Source organism: Paralichthys olivaceus, chromosome 11, assembly GCF_024713975.1.
Source record: "Paralichthys olivaceus isolate ysfri-2021 chromosome 11, ASM2471397v2, whole genome shotgun sequence".
NCBI lineage: Eukaryota > Metazoa > Chordata > Actinopteri > Pleuronectiformes > Paralichthyidae > Paralichthys > Paralichthys olivaceus.
The window spans coordinates 12,605,350-12,629,478 of record NC_091103.1 but is presented as its reverse complement, the minus strand read 5'-3'; the positions used below and the strand labels follow the sequence as shown (position 1 = coordinate 12,629,478).

At 39.3% G+C, this 24,129-nt stretch overlaps 1 protein-coding gene and 1 non-coding gene across 7 annotated transcripts in view; one reads left to right on the top strand and one right to left on the bottom strand.

The window, feature by feature from the left end:
• The window catches only part of dync2h1 (dynein cytoplasmic 2 heavy chain 1), a 117,279-nt gene that overhangs the window by 17,402 nt on the left and 75,748 nt on the right, over positions 1 to 24,129 (bottom strand). For 5 of the 6 annotated variants that reach the window (XM_069533924.1, XM_069533922.1, XM_069533925.1 and 2 more), the window contains 14 exons: positions 23,951 to 24,040; positions 21,004 to 21,069; positions 20,475 to 20,525; positions 20,342 to 20,395; positions 20,061 to 20,192; positions 18,725 to 18,797; positions 12,960 to 13,120; positions 11,835 to 11,960; positions 8,058 to 8,168; positions 5,947 to 6,016; positions 5,634 to 5,719; positions 2,096 to 2,171; positions 1,544 to 1,770; positions 581 to 685 (listed from right to left, as the gene is read on the bottom strand). In XM_069533924.1, the coding sequence (XP_069390025.1) occupies positions 581 to 685; positions 1,544 to 1,770; positions 2,096 to 2,171; positions 5,634 to 5,719; positions 5,947 to 6,016; positions 8,058 to 8,168; positions 11,835 to 11,960; positions 12,960 to 13,120; positions 18,725 to 18,797; positions 20,061 to 20,192; positions 20,342 to 20,395; positions 20,475 to 20,525; positions 21,004 to 21,069; positions 23,951 to 24,040 (1,428 nt within the window). Of the gene's footprint in view, positions 1 to 580; positions 686 to 1,543; positions 1,771 to 2,095; positions 2,172 to 5,633; positions 5,720 to 5,946; positions 6,017 to 8,057; positions 8,169 to 11,834; positions 11,961 to 12,959; positions 13,121 to 14,244; positions 14,277 to 18,724; positions 18,798 to 20,060; positions 20,193 to 20,341; positions 20,396 to 20,474; positions 20,526 to 21,003; positions 21,070 to 23,950; positions 24,041 to 24,129 lie in introns of those variants that run through there. The other variant, XM_069533926.1, reaches the window with a different exon arrangement.
• trnam-cau (transfer RNA methionine (anticodon CAU)) lies at positions 17,674 to 17,746 on the top strand. The gene has a single exon. It is a non-coding gene; the product is annotated as a tRNA-Met (tRNA).

Genomic DNA, 24,129 nt, shown 5'->3' with positions numbered 1-24,129 from the left:
AGAAGGTGAGATGAGGCAAAGAGAGAAAAGGAAGTTCTTTCTTGTAAGGAAAAGCATCATCTGCACTGTTGATATGGGCTGTTTGTGGCAAATAAACACGGAACGCCACGATTTTCAAACTGTCAAATTTGCACAAAAGAGCAAAATGAAGCTTTGAATGAAGGAAAGAAGTCACCGTGGCCCTGTTCACACCTGGTATTCACATCTGTCCTGAGACATCTGATCACAAGTGCACGGCTCAAAGTTCTTCTGTTCACGAATGGCATTAAAACAAGTCCTGAATGTGTCTCATGTGACCACTTGAGGTCTGCCCTCCCTTCCCCGCTCTATATGCGAATCCACATGTGCTTCAATTCTGTTTGCAAGGACAAAATTATGTTGTTTTTAGCCTGTTTTAGCTTGATTTTATAGATGTGTCTGTTGTCATTGTCTTAGTATGTGTGTGTGTGTCTGTGTGATGGTACGAGCTGAGTGAATCGATGAGATATGTGCAGGTGTGTGTGTGTGTGTGTGTGTGTGTGTGTGTGTGTGTGTGTGTGTGTGTGTGTGTGTGTGTGTGTTTGCATGCGTGCAGTTGCACCTGGGAGCTGATGATTCTTTGGGAAGATCTCTCTATGTTAGCAGGCAGACCGAAGAATGCAGGTCTGTCGTCCTCTGGGAGATGCTCTATCACGCTGCGGTAGTCCTGAGAAGACACACAGACACATGCAGAGATGTTTACGTTTAGTAACAGATACAGTGTAAGATACAGTGTAAGGGTCAAAAGGAGATGCACATATGATGTCATGGCTCTCAGACAATAGACAATCCTACAACAGTTTTACCTTTCGAAGCAAAATATGCTATAGACCTGCAAGTAGTTTGATATTGTCTTTAAAGTTGTGTTGCTTGATACTTTTTTGTAACAACATTCACACAAAAAAAAGACTGTTAAAATGTAAAATTCCAAAATATAGATTTTCATTTTGACTTATTTAAAAAAGGATCTCTCAGTGGCTGTGCAGTATACTTACATACTCTTAATAGGACTTCAAATGAACAGGCATCTGATAAACTGTTGTAAGTATTTATGCCCACATTTATTTTTTTTGTTTATACTAAGCTACATCCATGGAATATACACTATATGCACAACAATACAATAGCAACATACATCAAGTAAACTTGAGAGGAAGTAATGGCATTTATTTGTAGTTGCTACTTTATAAACTGACTTAAAATGAAGCTAACACAAGACAGGCTAATGAAATTTCAATAGAATGCAAACCACAAACACTAAATCCAGTCCATTGGGTACCTTTAATTGATTGCCATTGCTTTAGCCTTTTTGCCAATGCACTTGGGACTATTAGGGTGTGCATACACGACATTGCACCTTAACTATTCAGTATAACAAGAAAGTAGTGTTTGTTTTTTGCTCTGTATATAGAATTAATTCCTTGAAAATGTTTAAGAACCCTACAACACCTCTGCCTGCAACACTTAATAAGGTCTATTGCTTTCCAACTGTGTGTTACACCACTGTGTTGTCCTGACAACCTACCAATATGCTGCAAGAAGCTGGGAGGCTGATCTGAGGTGGAAAGAAGCGCGTTCCTCCACTGCTCTTCCTCTGAGCAGCTGAGAGGGAGGATGAGAGGAGTCGTGCCGAGAAGAACTGCTCCAGGTAAGAACGTAGGATGCGGAGGTCAGAGGGGTTGTCGATGCGTCCGCCGTAGATGGCACTCTCCAGCAGTCCATGGACAAACTCCCACTGGAAAGATTTACCACCTTGGAGATACCAAGACAGCACCGGTTCAAGTAAAAAGCTATAATCATGTGTAATGAGTGTGCACAGCACATAACAACTGTGCTGACATGGACACATCACACACTCAGAAAGGAAAGGAGACACAGAGGTTATGTTATACATACACCATGCATTAAAATACAAATGCAGACTTTTTCAGGTCATGCTCTATCACGGGTGGTGTTAATATAACAGGTAAATGATTGACAACTCCATAGATTCCCCTTTCATTAAAATGTGTTGTGTTGAGATGAACAATCGAGCAGGTATGTCCACTGCACTGGGATCAGTTACCAGCTCTCTTACCTTCAAAAAGACTGTCGATGATCTCAAATCCAGCGCGGAGGTCTGACAAAGAAAACTCATAGAACTTAGTCCAACCCTGTAAAAAGCAGAGAGGAGGGGAAATAAATACAATAACAATATATTAATGTCACTGTTTGCATGAGTGTTATTTTTAGAGTCTGAAAACCACAGAATAACAGATGGCGTTCACACCTTTTTTTCTTCATCCTACACCTCCATTTCTTGTCAACATTATAACAACTGTGTAGGCTTAATTACCATGTTTGCAATTTTTTTCCTTAAACTGTTATCAGGCCTGAACTATATCCAGAAAACATCCCTCATCACCAAGACTGTATCTGGTTTTCATTCCAAATTGAAATCCTTAACGGCATCTTCTACATATGTGGCACCTCTTTTTCATCATGAGATATTTGTATTATTTAGTTTTTTTCAGTGTTGCATGTGTTGTATGTCGGGAATGTCAATGCGCCCACTCACTCGCTGTGAATTCTCTGCAAGTAATCCTTCTATATTCTCACATGGTCTCACTCGGACATCCAGACAATGTCTATGGCCACTCACTCGAAACCTCCAGGTAATTACAGGTGAATATCCAGAATTCAATGCATGTCTGAAAGCAGTTTATCTTGGATTACACAGATCTGAGAAATTAAAGGTACCTGTATACTGTTTAGTAGAGAATATGTTTGGCTTATCATTTAATCTGATGAAATTCAGTGGCTCTTATTTTCAGGGTGAATATCCATCAGCAATAATACATTCAAACACAGTTAAACTTAGTGATACCTTTCAGAAACCCAATTCAACCAATGTTTTTTAATACAGCCCCAAAATAATGCTGCAATGACTTGCTGAAGGGAAACACGCTTTCCCATATTACCAAGCTATTACCATTAGATTACCATTTACTTCCTTTATCTTGAATGCATCTAGTCAGAAGGGAAACTCAAATACATCCTTGTGTTTGCGCCTGTACTTAGCGCTTTGTGATTGGATCACTCAGGATGGATGTTACAGTAATGCCAGGTCTGAACGTGGCCTTTAAATGAAGGGGTTGTTGCACAGGCACAGGCATACAAAAAGTATGAAAACAAGGGAGAGAATAAATGAGAAATGGGAGGGAGGACAGTGGATGAAGCAAGAAAGGAGTGAGTAATGGTGGATGAAAGGAGCTGTGACTGTTTCAGTAATGAGGTGATTATGTTTTTGGGACAGACACCACATTACAATCAAAAATGACAACACTTACTAGACATTCAGTGATTAAGAGAGAAAAAGAAAGAGAGAGACAGGGAAATCCTCTTCGAGAGGGATACTGATAAAATGAAAATGTGGGGACAGATAAATGCAGAGAGAATATAAGGAAGAACATGAACACAGACCCCTGTGAGATTTACAAGACACAGAAATGCTGTATGTCAGATATGTGGGTATACATTGTCCCTTTGGGCAATCAATACTTTATTTTTCTCTAAACAACTCTGCGATGGGGGGGAATGATTAAGGGAGAGCATTGGGACCAAGCCTGAGGAAATAGGAGAGACAGCTAGAGAAAAAACTAGAGTACAGAAGTTGAAGCAATTTAATTAGAAAAACACGTTCTATGCTACAGTTCTCCCTTGTGTTCTCTGGTTTACTGGGAGGGTTGTGATTGTTCGTTGGTGAGCACACCCCCAAAAAATGTCCTGCTGTAACTGCAAACATTTCGTATTACTCGACTAGACAATTTGACCGCTCCGCAGCATCACTGCTGCACACACACACACACACACACACACACACACACACACACACACACACACACACACACACACACACACACACACACACACACACACACACACACATAGATAAATGAGTCCCAGTGCAGCATAGGACTCTGCCCCATACTGGCATGCTTGTAAAAGAGGAAACATGACACAGCAAACTGCAGCAAGTAGCAAGTAATTACAGGTGCAACCACATCTTCTATCGCCTGTGTAAAAATGTGCTCACATCTCTGTCTAATGATGCGCAAAACAGCACTCATAAACAAACGCCAAAGATTCAAGAAGCTTTATTTACTCAATGCTGCTTCCTAGACTGCAAATAGATGGAAGACACAATTCCACTTCCTATTGTTTTGCAAAAATGAAGTCAAAATATCAAAGTCCCACCGATAAACGTGCTTGACCAATCTTGAGTCAGTCTCAGCTGTCATTTGTGACATTTCACAAATTCAAACTAATCTTACCACAACATTTGTGTGATAAGAATGACATCAAATGACAGGAACCATCTTTGAAAAAATTTGATTTTATGTGTACTTTGACTTTTTTTGGTTAGTCCATGTCCCATCCACTAACATGGAGGAGGCAGGGGTTAATGACCTGTACTGCAGCCAGCCACCAGGGAGCAATCACAATGATTTGGGTTTCATTTTCAGGAGCTGTTCATCTGCTAGACAGTCTATACTTCTACAGGTTATATTGTACAAACACATGGCGAGAAAGCAAAATGTGATAATGTGCTTTTCTAGATTTTGAGGGGACAAGCAACAACTGGGTATCAGATGTGAATGTTCGCCTGAAGACAATGTGTCTGTTTGAATTTGGTAGAAGTGAGAGCTCCATAACTGTTAAATGCACTGGGCATCAAAAGGCTGTTATGTTATTTAAAAAACATTCAAACAAACCATTCCATGCTTCTGTTACTCACTGCACAACATGAAGGCAGCATGCCACACTGACTTACTAAGATAAGGAGATACATTGGGTCTCAACAAACTTGTTTGTACAACATGTCATGTTGTGTTTACTGTTGTTCTGGACAGCCACAGTCCAAAGCAGGGTGAAAATCCTGCTTTCATACAGAGTGGTGAGCTGTGTTAATGGTTTTAACATGTGAATAACTCAGTTTTTAGATAGTCCCTTCTAAAAAAAAAAGGTTTCCCCCAAAGGGTTTGCAAAGGGAAAGGATGATTTGAGTGGACTGTTCCAGAAGCCATTTTCTGCATTGTACATGTTCATACATACAAAACTGAATATCATTTCAGAATTTTTGTCAGAACCAGGAACCTGATCCTGGAATCTGATGGGCTCTGATGGGCCACTACACTCAAATGTGTATGTATAGATTCATACAATGAACTTAAAATCCACTTTTACTAATTATTTACCTGTATGTAACCAGCAAGGTCATGTGCAGTATGCACATGTGAGTAAATACAGCTAGTAAAGTAAAAAGTAAAAACTACCAAGAAGCTTCAGCAAGGTATTAAAATGTTTTATGATATATTGTATATGTACAAAAGTAAGTAAATAAGACAGCAACTAATGCTCATAACATTCAGGTTGAAGTTGTCTGTAATCCAACAGTAAATTCAAGAAAAGGAGCTGATTTAATAGTTTTTGTGTGCATTTTAGTCCTGCTTCAACTGTTCCTTTCCTCCTTTAAACAGCATTGTAATGCTACAGTATAATTTGGATTTATTGTCCTGAGATAAACCTGTGGAGCTATGACCAGTTTGGTTCATATTGGTGTTTGTGTATTTTACCTGGGGTATGTAGTTGCGTCTCTCTTGGCAGACAGCATGGAACCAGGCCAGACAGAACAGAGACTGAGCTCTGGCCAGGATGCCTCCTAAACACAAACAATCGATAGCATGTCATAACAAATCATTGATGCTGTTTTCTGTTACAGTTCTTGAAACTTAAGGGATGCTTAGTAACTGTTTCTGCTTTTTAGAATTCTCAAAACTGACTGACAAACATTGAGAGCAGAGCAGAGCAGAGCAGAGCAGAGCAGAGCAGAGAAATGAAGAGAAAAGAAGAGAAGAGAAGAGAAGAGAAGAGAAGAGGATCGACAACCTTTACTGATCTGCTCAGGAGTCCACGACTCATACGTCCTCAGCAGATTCTTCTTCAACCCAGGCGGAGCCTGGAGATGGGAAAAGAAAGGAGGATTAGATATACAGACAGGGAGAGGAAAAATGGAGGGAGGGTAAGTGGGGGGAGTCCAGGTGACTGCAAGGACACAGAATCCCAAGTTTTGGTTTGTTGGGGACATTTTAAACCAAGATAGTAAAAAATTATATCTCCCATCCATCTGTAATCTGTGATTCATGAATGATGAATCAATCTGACTTCAAAAACAGCAGTTACACTGAAGACCAGCTGTTTCATGTGAGCTTATTGTGAGACTGTGAGATTGAATTGAAAGAATTTGGAATAATATTATCTGGACATCTCCAAGTGATCCCCTTAATCAAATATGTGTGCCTGGCAAGACTAGAGAGAAGGTGTGAAAGCCTTTCAGGGTGTGTGTCATGTTGATTCTGTTTAGTCTGCTTTGTGTTCTGTGTTTCTAGGTCGAAGCACCAGCAAATATTGGATCACGTATAAAAAGCATTTCTCTCATTCCAAAACTCTCAATTTACAGTAACAACATATAAGACTGGTCTGACAATGTGGAGAAACTGGACTAGCAAGGAAGAGAAATAATATAAAGAGAGAGATAAAGAAAAAGTTGATGTTTAGGTCACTTGGATCGAACCATTGGTGTCAAAGAGTTACAAGGAAATCCTGTAAAAGCATTGTTTGGTCAGGGATGGACACTCAATAAGAAATATACTACAGTCACGAATAGAACCACAGCCCATGACAGAATGATTTCTGTGCTCTTTTATATGAACTAAATCATTCAGTGACAGTGATAGTGTTTGAATGTGTATTCAAATTCAGCCTTTTCCTACTCCCTGAGAAATGTTTTGTTATTTATCCTGTAATGTTCCATGTGTTTTTCAAACTGTGCAAATATATAAAAACATTAAAATAATATATATAGATATTACTCTGTTCATTTGATCCATCTGTCAACAATATGTTCTTCTTATGATACAAACAATGAGTATATGTTGAGATCAGTTCACACATTTTTAGCTTTGCTGAACATTTGGTAGCTCCATCTGGAGGTTTTGATAACACACACAGTCCATAATGAATATGTACTAAATTTGCCAGATTCACTACATATGTTATCAAGTTGAGTGGATTAAACGTATTTGCAAGGCACAAACCTTTTTTAATATTGCACATCCCCAGACAGTCTGGATTTAACCTGTTTAAGCAGCTGCAGTTTCACCTTCCGCATCAGTGAGTGATTTCACCCGTAACAATTGAAACTAACTGTTCAGATACCTGTTTCATCACTTTTTAATCTTACATGAAGTAACTGGATTCTGCTTTGGTTTGCTTTCATTGGATACGCATTTGTTAATTTCATATTTGCTCTACGAAAAAGTTGGAGCTGTTGGTGTACTGTACACTGCCAGCTGTAATAAAGAGGCACCAAACACACTTACTGTCTGATGCTTCAACACAATAATGTGAAGGGGAGTTAAGTGTGTTGTATAGGGGAAAGCTATAGTGGTTGGGATATGACAGTTTTATTAATTGAGTTTTTTATAATATTTGATCACTTGTATCTATGTAAAAATGCATTGTACGAGAGGCTACTACTATTAACACTTATATTGCTACAGATAGTTCATCTTTGCTTTGACAGATTAGCATCAACATTTTCTTTTCCTGCAGTCAAGGAATAATATATCACAGTGCCTTTGTTTACCACTGGGGGATGCATTCAGGACGTGTGTGTAATGTCAGTAAGTTTTAGCCCATAAAAGTGTTTGTGTGTGAGAGAAACAGAGACAGTCAGGGAGAGGCTGTTTGTGCAGCATGCTTGGCTGCTGAAGTAGTTAACCCCGTGAGCATAGCTACCATCAGAAACACCCAGCGCACTAAAGCACAGTAGAGTCATTATTCCATAGTATGTGAAAAAGACACGCTACGCTTTGTAGTAACAAGCAGACAGTATATGGAAAAACTAAAGGAAAGGTTTAAATACCATGTGGACAGTGGGGACATGTGTAAGTCAGCAATGCTAAGAATATTGAATGTGAATGTGTGTGTTTGACTACCTCATAAGTGATCTTGAGGCTGGACTGCAGCAGTATAGGAGGGAATCTGGGGTGAACTTCTGCCGTCAGCCAGAGGCGGAAACCCGCTTTGGGACGCAGCACATTAAGCTCCTGTGAGGAAAAGACGGTGCACACACTAGACTCATTAGCTAAGAGATCAGAGGAGGAACATGAGAGTAATATTAAATGAGACCACTTGTGCTGTTATATCAAGCTATGGTCTTCACTTACATGCCCTACCCCCCTATATATATACACATACACACACACAAATAAACTTTATTTCAAATTATAAAAGTCACTCATAAGTTGGAGCGATTGGAAAAAACGTAATCCTTTGCTGAGACATATCGTCAGTTACGCAGTTTGATCTATTTTAGGGGTGTAAAGGGCTGGAGTCTGAGTATATCCACAAAGCTGATTTAGATTCAGACACAGGGCTGTCTTCCTCTGAGGTACAAGTACTAACCACAAAGTTCACTCAAGTTCACACAGACCAACTTTTATTTCAAGAGTAGAGTAAATGCTCCACTTTTTACATATCAATAACCTTTCTAACAAAGCACTGACTTAAATATATGTAACTTAAAACCTATTAACAACAAAAGTGCTCTTTATGTTTTATCTTTGTGGAGATACAGTAGGTGGACATATTCAGGCAACCTTTGTTATTACATATACTTCAATTATCGAAGAGTGTTTGCTTCGGTGGATTGGAGGTATGAAGTAAATACTGAACACTAAAAGGAGGATGAACAAAATATATTTCTTCTTTTGATTTTTCTTTTTTTTGTCCATTAGATTTCCTGCCTAGAAAAAAATTGTCCACAATGACAAACCATTAATACCTCACTTTTATAAATTTGTTACTCTCCCTCTCTCTTAATCTGTTTCTGCTCACTGTCTCCATCTCTGTCTCTTTGTCTCAATTTCCAGCTCCCACCCCCTTCCTTCTCCTTTTACATTCATCCCCCTCTCTTTCTATCTTTCTCAAAGACATGTGGTTAAAAATAGAATACGGGCAACTTAGGGTCTTGTGTCATCTTATTGGGAACTCACACACATGCACGCACTCACACACTCACACAAACACTCTCACACACATACACATGCTGTCTCTCTCTCATGGTAGCGAACACAATCAGAGAACACAGGGGACTCTAAGAGAGCTCCTGTATCGCTTTTTGTGTCTCTTATGTGTCATCAACCAGAATTCTACTGGAACATGGCAGAGACACTACCAAAGTGAATATGAAAAATAGGCAGATAAAAACAAGAGAAGGAAAAAGTCTGAGAAGAGAAGAAAGAGCAGGGATTCAGCACATCAAAAACTATCTTTGTCAGAATACAGACATTACTGTAGATGCAGATCGTGAAACAAAGCTATTTGCAGTCATATACTGTAGATAAACAGATTTTGTATCTGCACACTATGGATACAGTGACTCCTGATGCTACTGTCTCACTTTGAACAATAACACCAATACAGTTTTTTTTCTGAAAGCTGCTATAAACTGAATTTCATTTATTTATTGTTCTATATAACTCTGTGTTATATTCATCATTTTGAATTTGGCGTACGACTGAAAGTTAGATTGAGCAATGAATTGAAAAGATAGATCCATAAGTGGATGGATGGAGACCGAGATGTGAAAAATGAGCGACAGGAAACATCATAAGTGGAAGAATATGAGTGGACAGGGATGAGAGGACATCTGCACTGCCAACTTCAATTATGAACACTTTCTGCCCCGTTTTACTTCCCTCCCTTCTCCTCTCTCTGACTGACCAACTGGTTTAGGGATGGAGGGAGTGACTGGGGAGACAGATGGCAAAAAATTTTGAAACTACATTAGGAGTTAGACAGAGTAAATTGAAAGAGCTACTGAAACAGTAAAACAAAGCCCTCTATTGGGTAGAATATCTGCCTCAGTTCATTTCTTTTACTACTCCCCTCCTTTCACATCTACTGTTTCTTAATTAATTTTTTCTTCTGCTTCCTGTCTCCCTCGATCCCCTTGTTGCATCAGTTTTTCATTTCAAGCTCGACTACTGGGACCTCAACCTCATCGGTTTCTGAGCAAAGAGCTAGAGGAAAAAACAGAGACAGACAGACAGAGCGGGAGTTTTAGTTGGACAACATAAAGGGGGACAGGAGGAGTGCTGAGAAAAAAACTTGGGAGGAGATGTCTGACATGTAGTGGTGGAAACAAGTGGAGGAAAAACTGGAAGAAAACACAAAATTAAATAGGTGGGAAAAAGCTAGAGGTGAGTTGAGGTGAAAAGGGTCAAAAGTAGAAGACGACAGCTGTATTAAGCCCCGGTTAAAGTCACACAGGGAGCACAGACGACTCAGGACAGGAGGGATCTCTGGCTAACCCCAGGGCACGAATGCACAAATACACACCAACACAAACACTAAAAACCTATACACAATGCAACTCACACACACAGGTGAGGATGCATAAATATAGACACACACACACGGGCCAATCACTGCCAACAGCTGTGCCTCCTAGTGAGATATGACCTGCTATAGTTACACACTAAACTGAACCCCAGGAAAAGCACCTTGACACAAAATAAACCCAAGCAGAAATAAACCTGCTTAATGTGACACAAACGCACACAATAATTAAAACATACAGAACAATCTAATTGAAGGACACACACAGTTATACCCTCATTACATTTTAAGCAAGCATGATACAAATGCATTATACACACATGTTGGTCCACAGAGAGACAAACTCAGAAAGACAAACACACCTGGCCACAAAAAGAGCCACACAAACAACAGCACGGTGACTAACATGAGCTGACAGGAGGAATACAAAATGTGTACGTACAGGCAACGGTAATTTTAGAAATGGAAATTTAAGCAGCCAGCAAAATATGCGTGTGTGTGTGTGTGTGTTTTAAACAGTGCTGTACTCCTCAGTATTATAGATAAACACTGACAAGCTGAGTGAAGCTGAAAATTGCTTGCAAACTTCAAAGGTACCCTGTGGAGTTTTGGATTTATGAAAATGGTTTGGTTATAGAAGATATCTGTTTATTTTGTCTCATACACTTATGTGCACCTAAACAGTCCTGGTCATGCTTTCACATTGTTCCTCTCATCCAGTGATGTCAACAAGTGTAGATATGGAGCGGTGCTCTGGTAATTGCCATAAAGCAGGATAGTTAATAAGCATAGATGTAAATGATGTAGGATTTCGAATAGTTTCTTGGTTTAATAGTTCTCTTTTATGGGGGAGGAAATGCATTTGACCTGCTTGTTGGAGCTTGAGGACACAAAGCATGTGACACTGACGGTTAAAATTAACTTTTGTTTGTTTACAAGAAAACTCCACTGGGAACCTTTTACTACTTTTTAGTACAGAACATCCTCCTGGGTCCCTCTTTCACTGACCTTCACCCTGAAAGATTCAGTGCGTAGGATTAGGATACCAGTTGCATCTGGTAGTGAGTATGCAGTTTGCTACCAACTAAATATTCCTCATGGTCCCCTAAAGCATGTAGCAGAACCTACTGTGGCCTTCAGGTAACATGAAAATGTGAAAGGCTCATTACAGAACCGGTGTTTAGTTGGTCCCTTCTGTGCTACTGCACTAGCATGGTGGCACTACATGGCAGGTTCCATGGACGAGGACACTCTCACAAAATGACAAAATAAATAGGAAAAACAAAACTCTCTCTCTCTCTCACACACACACACACACATTATATAAATACATTTAAAACAAATTTCCCAAAAGCACACAAAGCACCTACTTTTTCCAGGAGTGGTAGCCATGCAGTGACGAGGTGAAGGTTTTTCAGGCAAAGCCAGTCTCCATTTCTGGAACATTCTCTGAGTGTAGCCACGGCCACGTCAGCCTGTCCCTGCCCCATAGAGATCTAAACAGATGGAGAGAGTTGAGATTATGGATTTGTGTGAGGCCGGGAGGTGGAAATGTATAAAATTTGATTCAACATTGTAATTTGTCAGAAGTTAGGGGCAGATATCTGATTCAATATATTAATTCCTTGCTCTCCTCAGTGAGAGTAGCCTGCATAGTGAGATTCTCAATGTGATTTTACTCAATAGGGGCACCCACATAGAAGCAGGTAACTCTTAACTAATGTGATTTATATTCATATGTAACTGATGTGATGTAAGTAATGCTATATAAAGTCCAGTAAAAAATGACTGTGAACAGCACAGACTAAAACACATAGTGGCTATATGGTTAAACAAATCTAAGCTCTAAATCTGTGAGCCAAATGTAAGATTTCTCATCAAAATGACCACAAATGAAATATTTTGAAATACAGTATGTAAATAAAATCTATTTAAAAATGTAGTTCAGTCATAAGGTTTTTGGCCAGACGTCTTATTAGTGTCATTTAAAACTGAAGGAAAAACCCAAAGAAATACAACTCAAACTGAAATGTAGGAACTTGTGTTGTATATACCAGTGGGGGTGGGGGGTGGTCACCTACTACCAAACTCGGAGTGAACATTATTTGGGAGGGTATCTCCAGATGATTAACATTTTGAGCTGATTGGTCAGGGTGGGGGGTGTAGAGGATGACACCCCAGCGTTAGAGAACTTATCCCACAGGGTGAAAGCAGTATCTACCTAGTTTATGCTGAATCCAGCCTACCTGCTGAAAATGACTACATATTTATGGATGTTTTAACAGTCACTGATGCTGTTAGGTTTTCTGATTGTTAATGTTACTGTGACAGACAGTCAATGTGTTTGTGTGGGAGAGAGAGGGAGGGTGAGGCAAAAAGCACTGTCCTCATGATTTAGTTAGCAGTATTAAATACAGGATGTTAACCTGCACACACAGGTCTCTCATAGTGGATGGGGGGGATGGCATCTTCAGCTTTATCCTGTTATTCATTACCTCATGATAGTTATCTCTGCCAATGGTTTCTGCTGCTAGTTCAGCAAGCTCCTGGGATGGATCTGCCCCAGGAGAGATGATGATCAACACAGGCTCCAATTCCAAGGTCTCAGTGTAGAGACGACGCAGGTTCAGTGGAGGGGGGGAGAGCTCTTTCATACCTGCAGAGGAGAGAAAGTGGAGATAGGAAGAGGATGAAGGGGTGGGGGTGAAAGCTGGATCTTTAAAGTGTGTTTCAACATATTTCAATTTAATATGCTACTCAAAGTTACTGGATATTCTGCAAAAAGAGGGAATGGATAAAAGCAGAGGTTGAGGCAAACGCCAGCAAGCAGCAGTAGCAAAGGGGCACATGGTAGCCAAATCAAGTGGGAAAAGATGACAGGGAAAGAGAGAGGGCATGAACAGGGAGGGGTAGACAGTACCTAATGGGGGATGATGGGGAATGGAGGTTAGGGTGAAAAATGTAGAAGAAGAGGGAGAGCATAAAGAAGGCAATGATGGAGAGAGGGTTTTAGAGGAAGACACTGAGAAACAGAGTGAGAGAGATTATAAGGATAATGTGCTGTGCATACTGAGTGCTAGGTATGCAGCAGTATTCAACATACAAAGCAGAAGAATACCTTGTCAGCCCCCTGGTGTTGAAAAGCCAGGCTCTTTGTATCTGTGTCTAAGTTTGTGTGTGAGTGTCTGCATGTGTGCGTTTCCTCAGTGAGCATTAGACTCTAATCCTGCTGTAATATATTGAATTGCACATCAGATATGAGTTAATAGTGACACACAGGCAGCGGTACGGGCGCACACAGTGTGAGCAGCTGTGTTAGAAATTCCACAGTGACGTTATTTGTGCGTGTATCAGCAGATATACCTTTCAGACTCACACACACATGCATGCATGCATGCATGCACGCACAAACATGCAGGCGCGTGCACGCAAGCACACACACAAAGCACTATCCTTCCTGGTTGAAACGACTGCTCCCGACTGAACATTCTCTCAGTGTCTGCTGCCAAATGCAATCTGCTGCACTGAAATACACACATTTGTGCACGTAAGGTCTTGAAAGACAACATCTTAGAGCGACCTTTTGCCACATCACCATAGCAACACAAAGAAAAACATCTGACCACAAGGCTTGTGGTGTATGATTGCAAAAAAAGGGGAGCTTGTACAGATCGTGCACGTGCACAAATACATACACAACTACTTTGGACAGGGCAGGTAATCAGTATTCGTGCTGCAGAGCAGCATCGTCTGACTGTGAATAGCAAAGTTCACCTTGGCTTTTATGACACACAATCAGGCCAAAGAGAAGCCTAGAAAAAAACAGTGCAGTCTCGTTATGGTTCAAACACAGTTTAGGGGGAAAGGCACTGAGAGGTTAATAATTAAAGAAGTGTTCTATCATTTTATTTAATCAGTATAACGGAAAGGATGCATTTTTATCTAAAAGTTGATTGGTTGTTTAAACAAAAAGTGATTACTGATAAGAAAAATGACTGAAAATAGAGACATTGTTTTATGCTTATGTGAACAGGGGTTTGTGTTTTGGAAAGTAGAGTTAGTATGCCAGTGAGCGTGCACTGTCTGACTGTGTATGTGTGTTCACTCAGGCATGCCTGTGTGCATGAGCAGTGCCCAGGCCTGGACTGGGAGGATTGAGTGAGATTAGCTGTAAGAGGATTACAGACTATGCCTCATTAGCATACTGATTCACTGCCAAAAACACATACACATAAACTCAAAATCTTCTTCTCTCCTGCTATTTTTTTTATCTGTCTGTCTTTCACTTTTTTTTCAGACAGAGACACACTCCCACCTCATGCACTTGTACACACACACGCACACAAACTGCACTTTTATCCCTGGGTTCACTCTGTGTTCAAGGAGTGCAAGGGCTATCATGATATATCAAAAGTGTGATTTAGTTTACTGTACACAGAATAACAAGAAGAGACACAAGGAGGAATTCGCTTAAATGGAGAGAGACCTTAGGAAACATGAAATATGGGACAAAGACACCTAGACAAACACATTGTCATACACACAAAGCCTGAACCCTCATCTTGTAGGGCTGATATATCCCATTCTCTGATGGCCTTGTTGAGATAATAAGCAGTGTGTTGGCATCATAAACAGAAGGTTGTGGCAAAAAGAGATAATTACAACACACACAACATGGCGCAAAAACACACACCTTCAAGGACAGAAAACTGGTAGAAGAGACACTCATAAATACAGATAGATTCTCGTCCTCACTGAGCCTGTATCATTATTAGACCTCTCGAGCAGCTGCACAACAGCTGACACTGAGTTTCAGTCAATAGAGGTTCGGCTATAAGTAGAAAGCAAGGCAGTCAAAGTACTGGGCTCTTTCCCTCTTTGTCTACATCTCCTCCCTTTCATCCCTCTTTTTTTGCAACCACTTCTTTTTGGCTGGATCTCTATTGAGTGTCCAATTTCTAACATTTGAGGGTTAAGAAAAATGCTACAATTAAAATTGCAGCCTATCATTTTCAAAAATAAAAATGAGTGAAATATGTGTTGCTGTTAACAGTAAAGTGCCAGGAGATTTGATAAAGCAAACTAATCAAAGAATATTACATTTTTTGATTAGTTTGGTTTCTCATAATTATAATTCAGACTGCAGCACACACAGAACTAAGTCTGAAATGCAATACCACTTTTACACCAAAAGCAGCTAGTATACACGTCGTTTGATTTTCAGCTCTGGTGTTTGTTTTTTTCTCAGTGAGACATGTTAAACCACAAACTATTGGAAATGGGAAAAAGATCAAACAAAACTAACCCTAACCCCAGAGGAAGCATCAGGAAGACCAGTGACACTTTTATTTCTCATATTTCAGGCTCTCTTTCAAACTCAGTGGAAACTGAACGATTTTAGATTTCTTAGAATTTCAATTCGCATCATGATTTCACACCAGAAAAGGTGCAGCGTCAGCGTCCAGACTGCCAAAAGAAAGAGGAAGGAAATAAGCACATTCACTTGGGTGTCATGTTTTCATAACTGCTGATCTGAGCCAGAACCGATAAAAAACCTGTTTCTACCGCAGAGTCATTTGACCTGGGAGTAAATCCCGATCGTAGGCATTCCAATTGCAGACAAAAACCTGAAGCTGGTGGGTTTTTTGACCTGTTGAAAAGGGGCTAAAGTGATTTTATGTTCCTATTACCAGGCCAACTATAATACTATGTATGACTGTGAAGCTGGATTAACACAGGAATTAGCCCTGACACAGAATAACAATATGAGGCTTTTATTTGAGAAAAAACAGAACGTTTAATGAACTGTCGCAGTTTTCCCATAAGATTACACTGTAATAATGACATGACTGCCAGCAGAGGCAATCTACTGGACCAAATTCAAAAGGTTTTGTACCATTAATTTACACCCCATCATTTATATACATAGGGCCCATGAAAAATACTGGAGTTCCCCATATTGCCAAGTACACATGGCGATTTTCTTATTGAAAATGTTATGTTGTCACAGCAACATAGAATAGTGGAGACGAAGATCACACACTAACAAACAGCAAGTAGAGTCATTTTGTTTAAGGATGGAAAAGTAGTCCATCTAGAGATGAACTGTCTATCTAGAAGCATAATCACATCACCACCATATCTTCCTTAGTGTTGGCTGCTACAGTATCAATCTTCTGTTTCCCTAAATCTGCATGCCCTCTCTTTAGTCATGACTTTGGTGACGGGTAATATCACAGAGTATCTGACAAAGCATTTTAAAAAAATAAAACACTTCAGATCATGTCTGAACATTGTTGGAGCAGCAGGCAGCGCATCACTCTCATAATGTGAATGTGTTGCGTTCAAGCCTCATACAGGGCAGGCATGTTTCATACTATAATGAAGAAAAACATGGCTACAACTGTCAATTAATGCTGACTGCATTACATGTGATTCTGTGCAGCAAGTTAAAAGGTTGACAGCAATAATATAAATGATTCATAAAATCTTGCAACTTTAGTCAAACAGCCGAAAAACTTTCTCAGTATGTCCTATTTGGAAAATGCAATTTCTCTGTCCTCACATCCTCATCAAAGCTTTTCTTTGTGACTCTCTCACATCCCTGTTGGGAGGAGTTCAAAGGCAAATAAAAGATGTGAGCGAGGGAAGCAGTCCAACATCTCTACTGTTTGTTTTATGCGATTCAGTGTAAATCTCTCACATGCCTCACATTCATCCATGCACAAACATTTACTGAACTAACAACAGCATGCATATGACTTTTGTTGTAGTTATATAATGAGGCCTTAATGGTATAACGTTGTATAAAAGCTAAGGTGTGCACACACACTGTTGTCGTTCGGTGCAAAGATCTAATTGTATGTTTTCATTTTCTAAACTCCTCCCCCTAGTTGGTGCAGCAGGCAGTGTCAGTCTGGTAATCTGAAAGTCATTAGTTCAAGCCCCACACGGGGCATATGCTTTATTACTGAAAAGAAAACTACGACCCCACAACATGGCAACAACAATGGCTCTCAAATGAGCCTTGCAGATACACAGCTTAACACTGAAACAGCTGTTTATGATGCAGGTAACTGTACCATTCTTGGGGGAGAGTTAAAATTGCTTATTTTAATGTGATGCGCTATAAGCTGCTGCTGTACACATGTAGACATGTAAGCCCCCCTCCTTTGCGATCAATCAGTGCAGGGCCATTCCACAAAGCAGGCCTCGTTGGCGCAGTAGGCAGCGCGTCAGTCTCATAATCTGAAGGTCGTGAGTTCAAGCCTCACACGGGGCAGACTTTTCATGCAAAACACGACGTCAAAGCAGTGGAGAAATAAACACCAACTGAATTTACAACATTGGTGCATATTGTCAAACGATTTCTTAAACTAATCTAATGTTTTTAAATCGATCCTCTTTAGCATCTATTAAGAGTTTTCCTTCTTTTTAACTTGCCTGTTTAACTTAATTGCGACTGTATTAGGAAGAGTGATTAACTGGATTGCAAGCAGCTCAAAACCAGCCCCAAAAAAATGTAAAGACTTAAACCCACACAACAAATGTTTATCTATTGATGGGAAAATGAATGTAAGTGGTATTGTAAGTAAAACAATCCCACACAGCGAACAGAGACAGAACACATTACATATAACTGAATACCAGTTTTATAGAAATAGATGAAAAACCTGCATCTTAGTTTACCTGACACCAATTAGCACCAATAAGTGTCCCAGATACTGCTGGCAGAAGTCAACACACCATTAAAATTATCCGAACTGAAAGAATGGGCTCATTAAGCAAAATAAACTAACCACTCTCAAGCAAATCATAACTGTATCTTTGTGATGTCACTTATCGTATGTATAATGGAGAATCATTTTCTGCTCAGTATACGTTTTAGGGATTACTGTTGATCCCTGTGCACATGTTGCACCTCTGTGAGGTTGGCACCCCGTGTGATCATGAAAATATTAAACTTTTAATTTCTTTGTGAATTTTTCTGACCAAGTAAGAGCAAGAAATAAGAGAAACCTTGTAAAATATGAATAAAGGTGAGACCCATGTGCAGAGCAGGTAGGTATTGAGTGTGCTGCATGATTATATCGTAAATAAGGTTTGTGTTATTGTAGTTTTCAGTGGGATATTGTTTTGTTTTTGTATATTCTGGTTACGATTATGGAAACAGTGCCGAACCCAACTCCAACCCACTTAGGCAACACTGGTAAGTAATAATAATGAAGAAAGATTAAAAGCTCTAAAATGAACTACTTACCCAGAGCCTGAGAGGCAAATGCTGCCATGGCACTCTGCAGTCGGTCTGGTCTGACTGCCTGAACCAATAATAGCTGAGGAGATGGGAGCGCAATGAAGGAGAGATAAGCTCAGGGACAAAGAAATATTACATATCAAAGAAGCCAAATAAAACAGCCTACCAACATACCCAATGTTAAATTAACAGAGGTTGTAGATTTTCAATTATTATATATTAGAGCACAATACATGAAATAAATGATAAAGTCAGTTGGTTTGACAGTCAAGTGTGCGTAGTTGACTTTAGTGATAGCTGCCTTCTCCCCTCTCTGTGGTTTGTAATCCAGTTAACTAAGTCTTTATTTAATCTTGACTCCCACATAAAAGTGTGTACTAAAGGATTAGTATCTACTGTTATAATGTTGTCTTTAGGGAAAAAAGTTAATATTGATTTAATGGGCTGTCATTAGAGCAAATCAAAGTAGCTGTCATTATTGCTCTACACTACTTTATGTCAAATTTAGAAAAGAAGAAGGTTTTAATTAGCATCAATATTTAAAGCTGCATTCAAAGATATGTATTGATTTACAGCACAGATAATAGAGATATATGGAGAATATCTAAATCCTGTTAAAGGTCAAGAGTGTACAGTAAAATTTAGGTGAAAGGGAATGTAAAGTAATCCTATTGATGTTTTTACAAGTGTGTTTCACCTAAATTGGTGAAAATGGTCATTTAACTTCATAATAGGTCATGTGAGTTTATATCACATAATTCACATGTATAGAAATATGATAAATCATATTTGTAGCTTTAAATGTTAATCAAAAAATGTTCTGCAGTTAATATGTTTTAGCAGAAATGGGTATGAACTGTACTCAACATTTACATTACAATACATTACATATCATTTAGCTGACGCTTTCATCCAAAGCAACTTAAAATAAGTGCATTCAACCATGAGGGTACAAACCCAGAACAGCAAGAAACGTTTCATGCTTGACCAACAAATCCAGGAGGGAAAATAATTATATTTTTTAGTTTCACAGTTATTAACTATGAACCAAAATGTAATGTGCTTTATAAATGTCCAACCCCAACTCTAAGCACATGGTGACACTAATTACACTAAAGCTAACAATCTTCTTTCCGGACCCATGTTCTAACTTTAGAATAATTGTATTCAAATCTGCTTATTTACAGGGAAACAAACTGAGCTGAAAGCAGAACTTTCGTGGCCGAGGTAACACAACATGTGTGTCGACTTCTGAAATGGTCTGTAAATAATGATAAGGTTGTTTTGCTTTTTTTCAATTTGGCTGATGAAATGAAACGAGTGGTTTTGATTGAAAGCTGACCTGCTGGAAGGGAGTAATCTTCTTGGCAACGGAGGATGGGATTTCCTGTTCACACTGTGAGCTCTGCGAGAAGGACATCCAAAGGTCTGAGTCACTCAAACACAGAGACTGGTAGAGGGCTGGGAACGTAGCCTGTGAAAGAAGGATGGCAAAAGTTTCAACAGGTGAATGACAGATTTAAACATTTAATCATGCAATTCAATAAGGAATGAATTATTGGTATTCTATTTGAACTGCAGTAAACTTTTATTTGAATGGATAACGGATCGATGGATGTTTACTTTAAAAATAGCCACTGCTCCATGTCTCTCCAGATCAATCCAGGAGGGCAACTCCTGCCGAGAATGGGTTTAAGTCAAAGCCAGAAATAATAACATGTTGACAAAAAAAATAAATAAAAAGCTGCATGCTCACATCTTTCTTAAACATTTCTCCTACGATGGATCCAGTGAAGACGTCCCACTCCTAAAACAAAGGAATAATGATTATATGTTGAAGTAGAAGTTGTGGTAAGGTTAAAATTTTGCAGATCCAAAGCTTCTATTTTTATATTTAAAGCTGGGGTTGGTCATTTTGGGAAAAGCTAGCAAGCTCAGGGTACTCTGCAAAAAATGCAACCGATGAATCCCATCCTCTCCCACCGGCCCTCTGATCAAGGCCACGCCCCAAAACACATGAACGTGCACTGTCTGACAACTGCTAGAAGGCGACTTTTCCATGACTCGCTTCTTAACTAAAAAACAATATTTGCACTGAATGAAATGATTGGTCGTATTTATAACAGTCTACATTGTAGACTTTTCTGATTACTTTATATTGAAGTCTATTGGGATCTGATGATTTCAACAAATAATATAATTTAATAATTACCGACCCTCCCTTTAATTTGTCCTTGAAATCAGCATCAATGGTTGCCTAAAATACAGATACAGCAAATACTCACGTTCTCCTGGAAGAGTTCAGGGTACATGCCTTTCACAAAGTGCATAGCAAACATCAATTGGTCAGCCTGAGGCAGAGAGAAGAAAACAGAGGGAAGCCACACATAAGAACATGGAATTTTCCCTTGTACAAAGCTTAACTACAAACAATGAAAGTCAAGGTAGAGCAAAAAAAAAAACTTCAGCATCTTATTCACATGAGGCCCTCATATTCCCACTGCATGATAAGCAGCTCAGCCAATTTATCTTAAGGGCTTGTAGAGGTTTTCCACAACCAGACAAAAAGCCCAGAGGACTCCAACAACTACACTGGCTGTTGTATCATCCCGACACTGTCTCTCTTTCTCTCTTATCTGCTGGTCAAGTTTAAGAGAGATAGCAGAAAAAAGCTGCTAATCAAAAGCTCCCCCACCCGTGAAAGAAAACAGGAAGACTTTGAGCAAGAAACTTCACCGCCCCAGTAAATATGGCAGGAAGAGAAACAGGGAGACCACAGCAAGTATATACACATATACACATTTACACACACGCACGCGCAACACAATGATGAGGCTTGAAAGACTTGTTTAATCTTAAATTAATCCGTTTTTTCCCATCACAATCTTAAACCCTTCTATAATCACACAGCTTTCTTTAATCTTAATAAAATATCTAATATATGATGAAAATAATTGTATAAAGAAATAGAAAAATGTGTACATCCATGCAGGTTAACCGTTTATAACACCATGACTTCTCTCCACAGTTTGCTCTTTAATGATTCGTTCACTGACATTGCCCATAACATTCACTTTGAAATACATACACACTGCTCCTGTGCTGATCTAGCATACTGTATCGTGGAAATCAATATGTATGCACACAACGGTCAAGCAAAGGGCAACCAAATTAGAAGTAGAATTGGATTTTAGTAAAACTATAAGTCAAATGACTGTATTCATACAGTCACAGTAGCTGCTATCACTGCTCATTCATTTGATCTAATCGTAAGACAACTGCGTCTGTGTGCATCAACGTGTGGTTGTGTTGAGTGTGTATGTGTCAGAGAGAGAGAGAGTCTGTGTGTGTGTGTGTGTGTGTGTACTGCCAACACTCTGACAGGAACCTTAGTAGACAGTACAACCTGTTATATGTCACACTTAAGCACATCACGAAACTCAAACTACTGCATGTGTACAAGAGATGCATCAATACGCTCATACATATAGTCAAAGCCCTGAATGCTTCAACCTGTCACCACACACAAACACACAAACACACAAATTGAGTCCATATATAAATGTTTGTATATAAAAATCGGTAAACAAATGCACAATCTTATTTTTGCCCATCTTTGACTGTTTACTACTTTGCTCCTCTAAAAATATAATCTCCTGAGTGAACACCCCTTCAGTGTGCAGCAATGTGCTGAAAAGAAAAGCTTTAATGTTGTTGTTGTTGCATCTTCTCTATGGACAAAAGCAAGATTCACTAGGGTGCTACGCAGAGTTGACAAAGCCTACTGTTGCATCTGATACTTATGAACTTATTTTGTCACAGCAAAATTAGGAATCCAGGCCATTTCTTTGGTAGAATATAAGAACACTGTCTTCCTCTGTCTATACTGTGTTTTTAAATGAACAATTAATTTGTTTTTCCAAAGTTTGTATTATTGACAAAGTTTGAAATATTATACAGTGTTTCCCACAGAATTAATTTAGTCCGTGTCAGCCACACAGGGTCACCTGCATGTGCACGCAGTCTGCTTTCACACGCAACTGAGCCCAAGTGTCAGGTAAGCATGATCCCCACATGTCTCGTTCAGTACATTTAAGAAAATGAAAGCTGCTCCACATATAAAACATCTCATTATGGTTCAAATGACACGATCTAAACAAAATCACACCAGGCCCTGAGATAAAATAAATAAAAAACTATTTTTGTTCATGAGAGGTTCAACAATCAATATTTAGAGGAGCAGCCCTGCTTCTTTATTACAGCTCTGACGTATCCAGCCATGCTCAATCAATACCTTATTAAGCTGAATCAGTTGTTTGTGGTGGAATTTAACACAAAAACAGAATGGTCATCTGGGTGCCTCCCACTACCATAACAACAATACAGATATTCACAAAAAGGTGTACATCATGCTTTCCAATCTTGATTATCTTTCACTTTCTATTTATTATCTTTAATTTATTTTTTTCCCTCCCTCACTAATTATCCACCTTTATCTTTTCATTGGACGCCTCTTCCACCTCTTTCCTTCTCTCCCTGGAGTTATCTCTTTGGTAACACAGATGGGGGTGTTGACAAGGGCACTGATAATGTAGTCTATTGTTTCCTCTCTACTAATAACTGGGCTGCAGCATCTGTATATATGTGTGTGTGAGAGGTGGTTAGCAGTTCACAGCCCCCCACAGCCATCCAAAGAGACACACACACACACAAAGACAGAGAAATTACATTTACTATTTACTGCCTGATCGATGCAACAACTGCTGTGTTAGTCAATATTTGACACTTCATTAGTGTGTTAATGGCAGAGGTTGGACTGTATAAGTGTGTAAATGTGTGTTCATCTAATTGTGCATTTGGTCTAAAAGATCAATAATAATAGTAGTATGCTATTTCTTTGCTTCTGTATTTACAAGAATTCAGTGGATCCGTGAACAACCAACCTTGTTTCTATTAAACACCAAACTGACCACTCAAAGCATGTAGATGTTAACCTGTTGTTTTGATTTGCTGGGAGAGTTGGTTTGTTTGTCAGGAGGATTACACATAATCTATTCTCAAATTTCAATTTTAGGGCAGATCAAGGATTTTTCATTTTTATTTTTTTTACCTTATTTACCCACTTAGCCCACCACTCAAAATACTGAACAAATCACTGCAGTGATGACAGGAAGTTTAAACTCATACTCAAAACCACACTTGTTCAAGTATGTATGTGAGTGTGCATATTACCTTGAAAAGCGACCGGCAGACATATTCATACACCATGTTCTTCAAGCTGGACTCCAAAGCAGCAATCCTGGCCTCAGTATTCTCTACTTCCTAAAACACACACACACACACACACACACACGCACACACACACACACACACACACACACACACACACACACACACACACACACAAAATT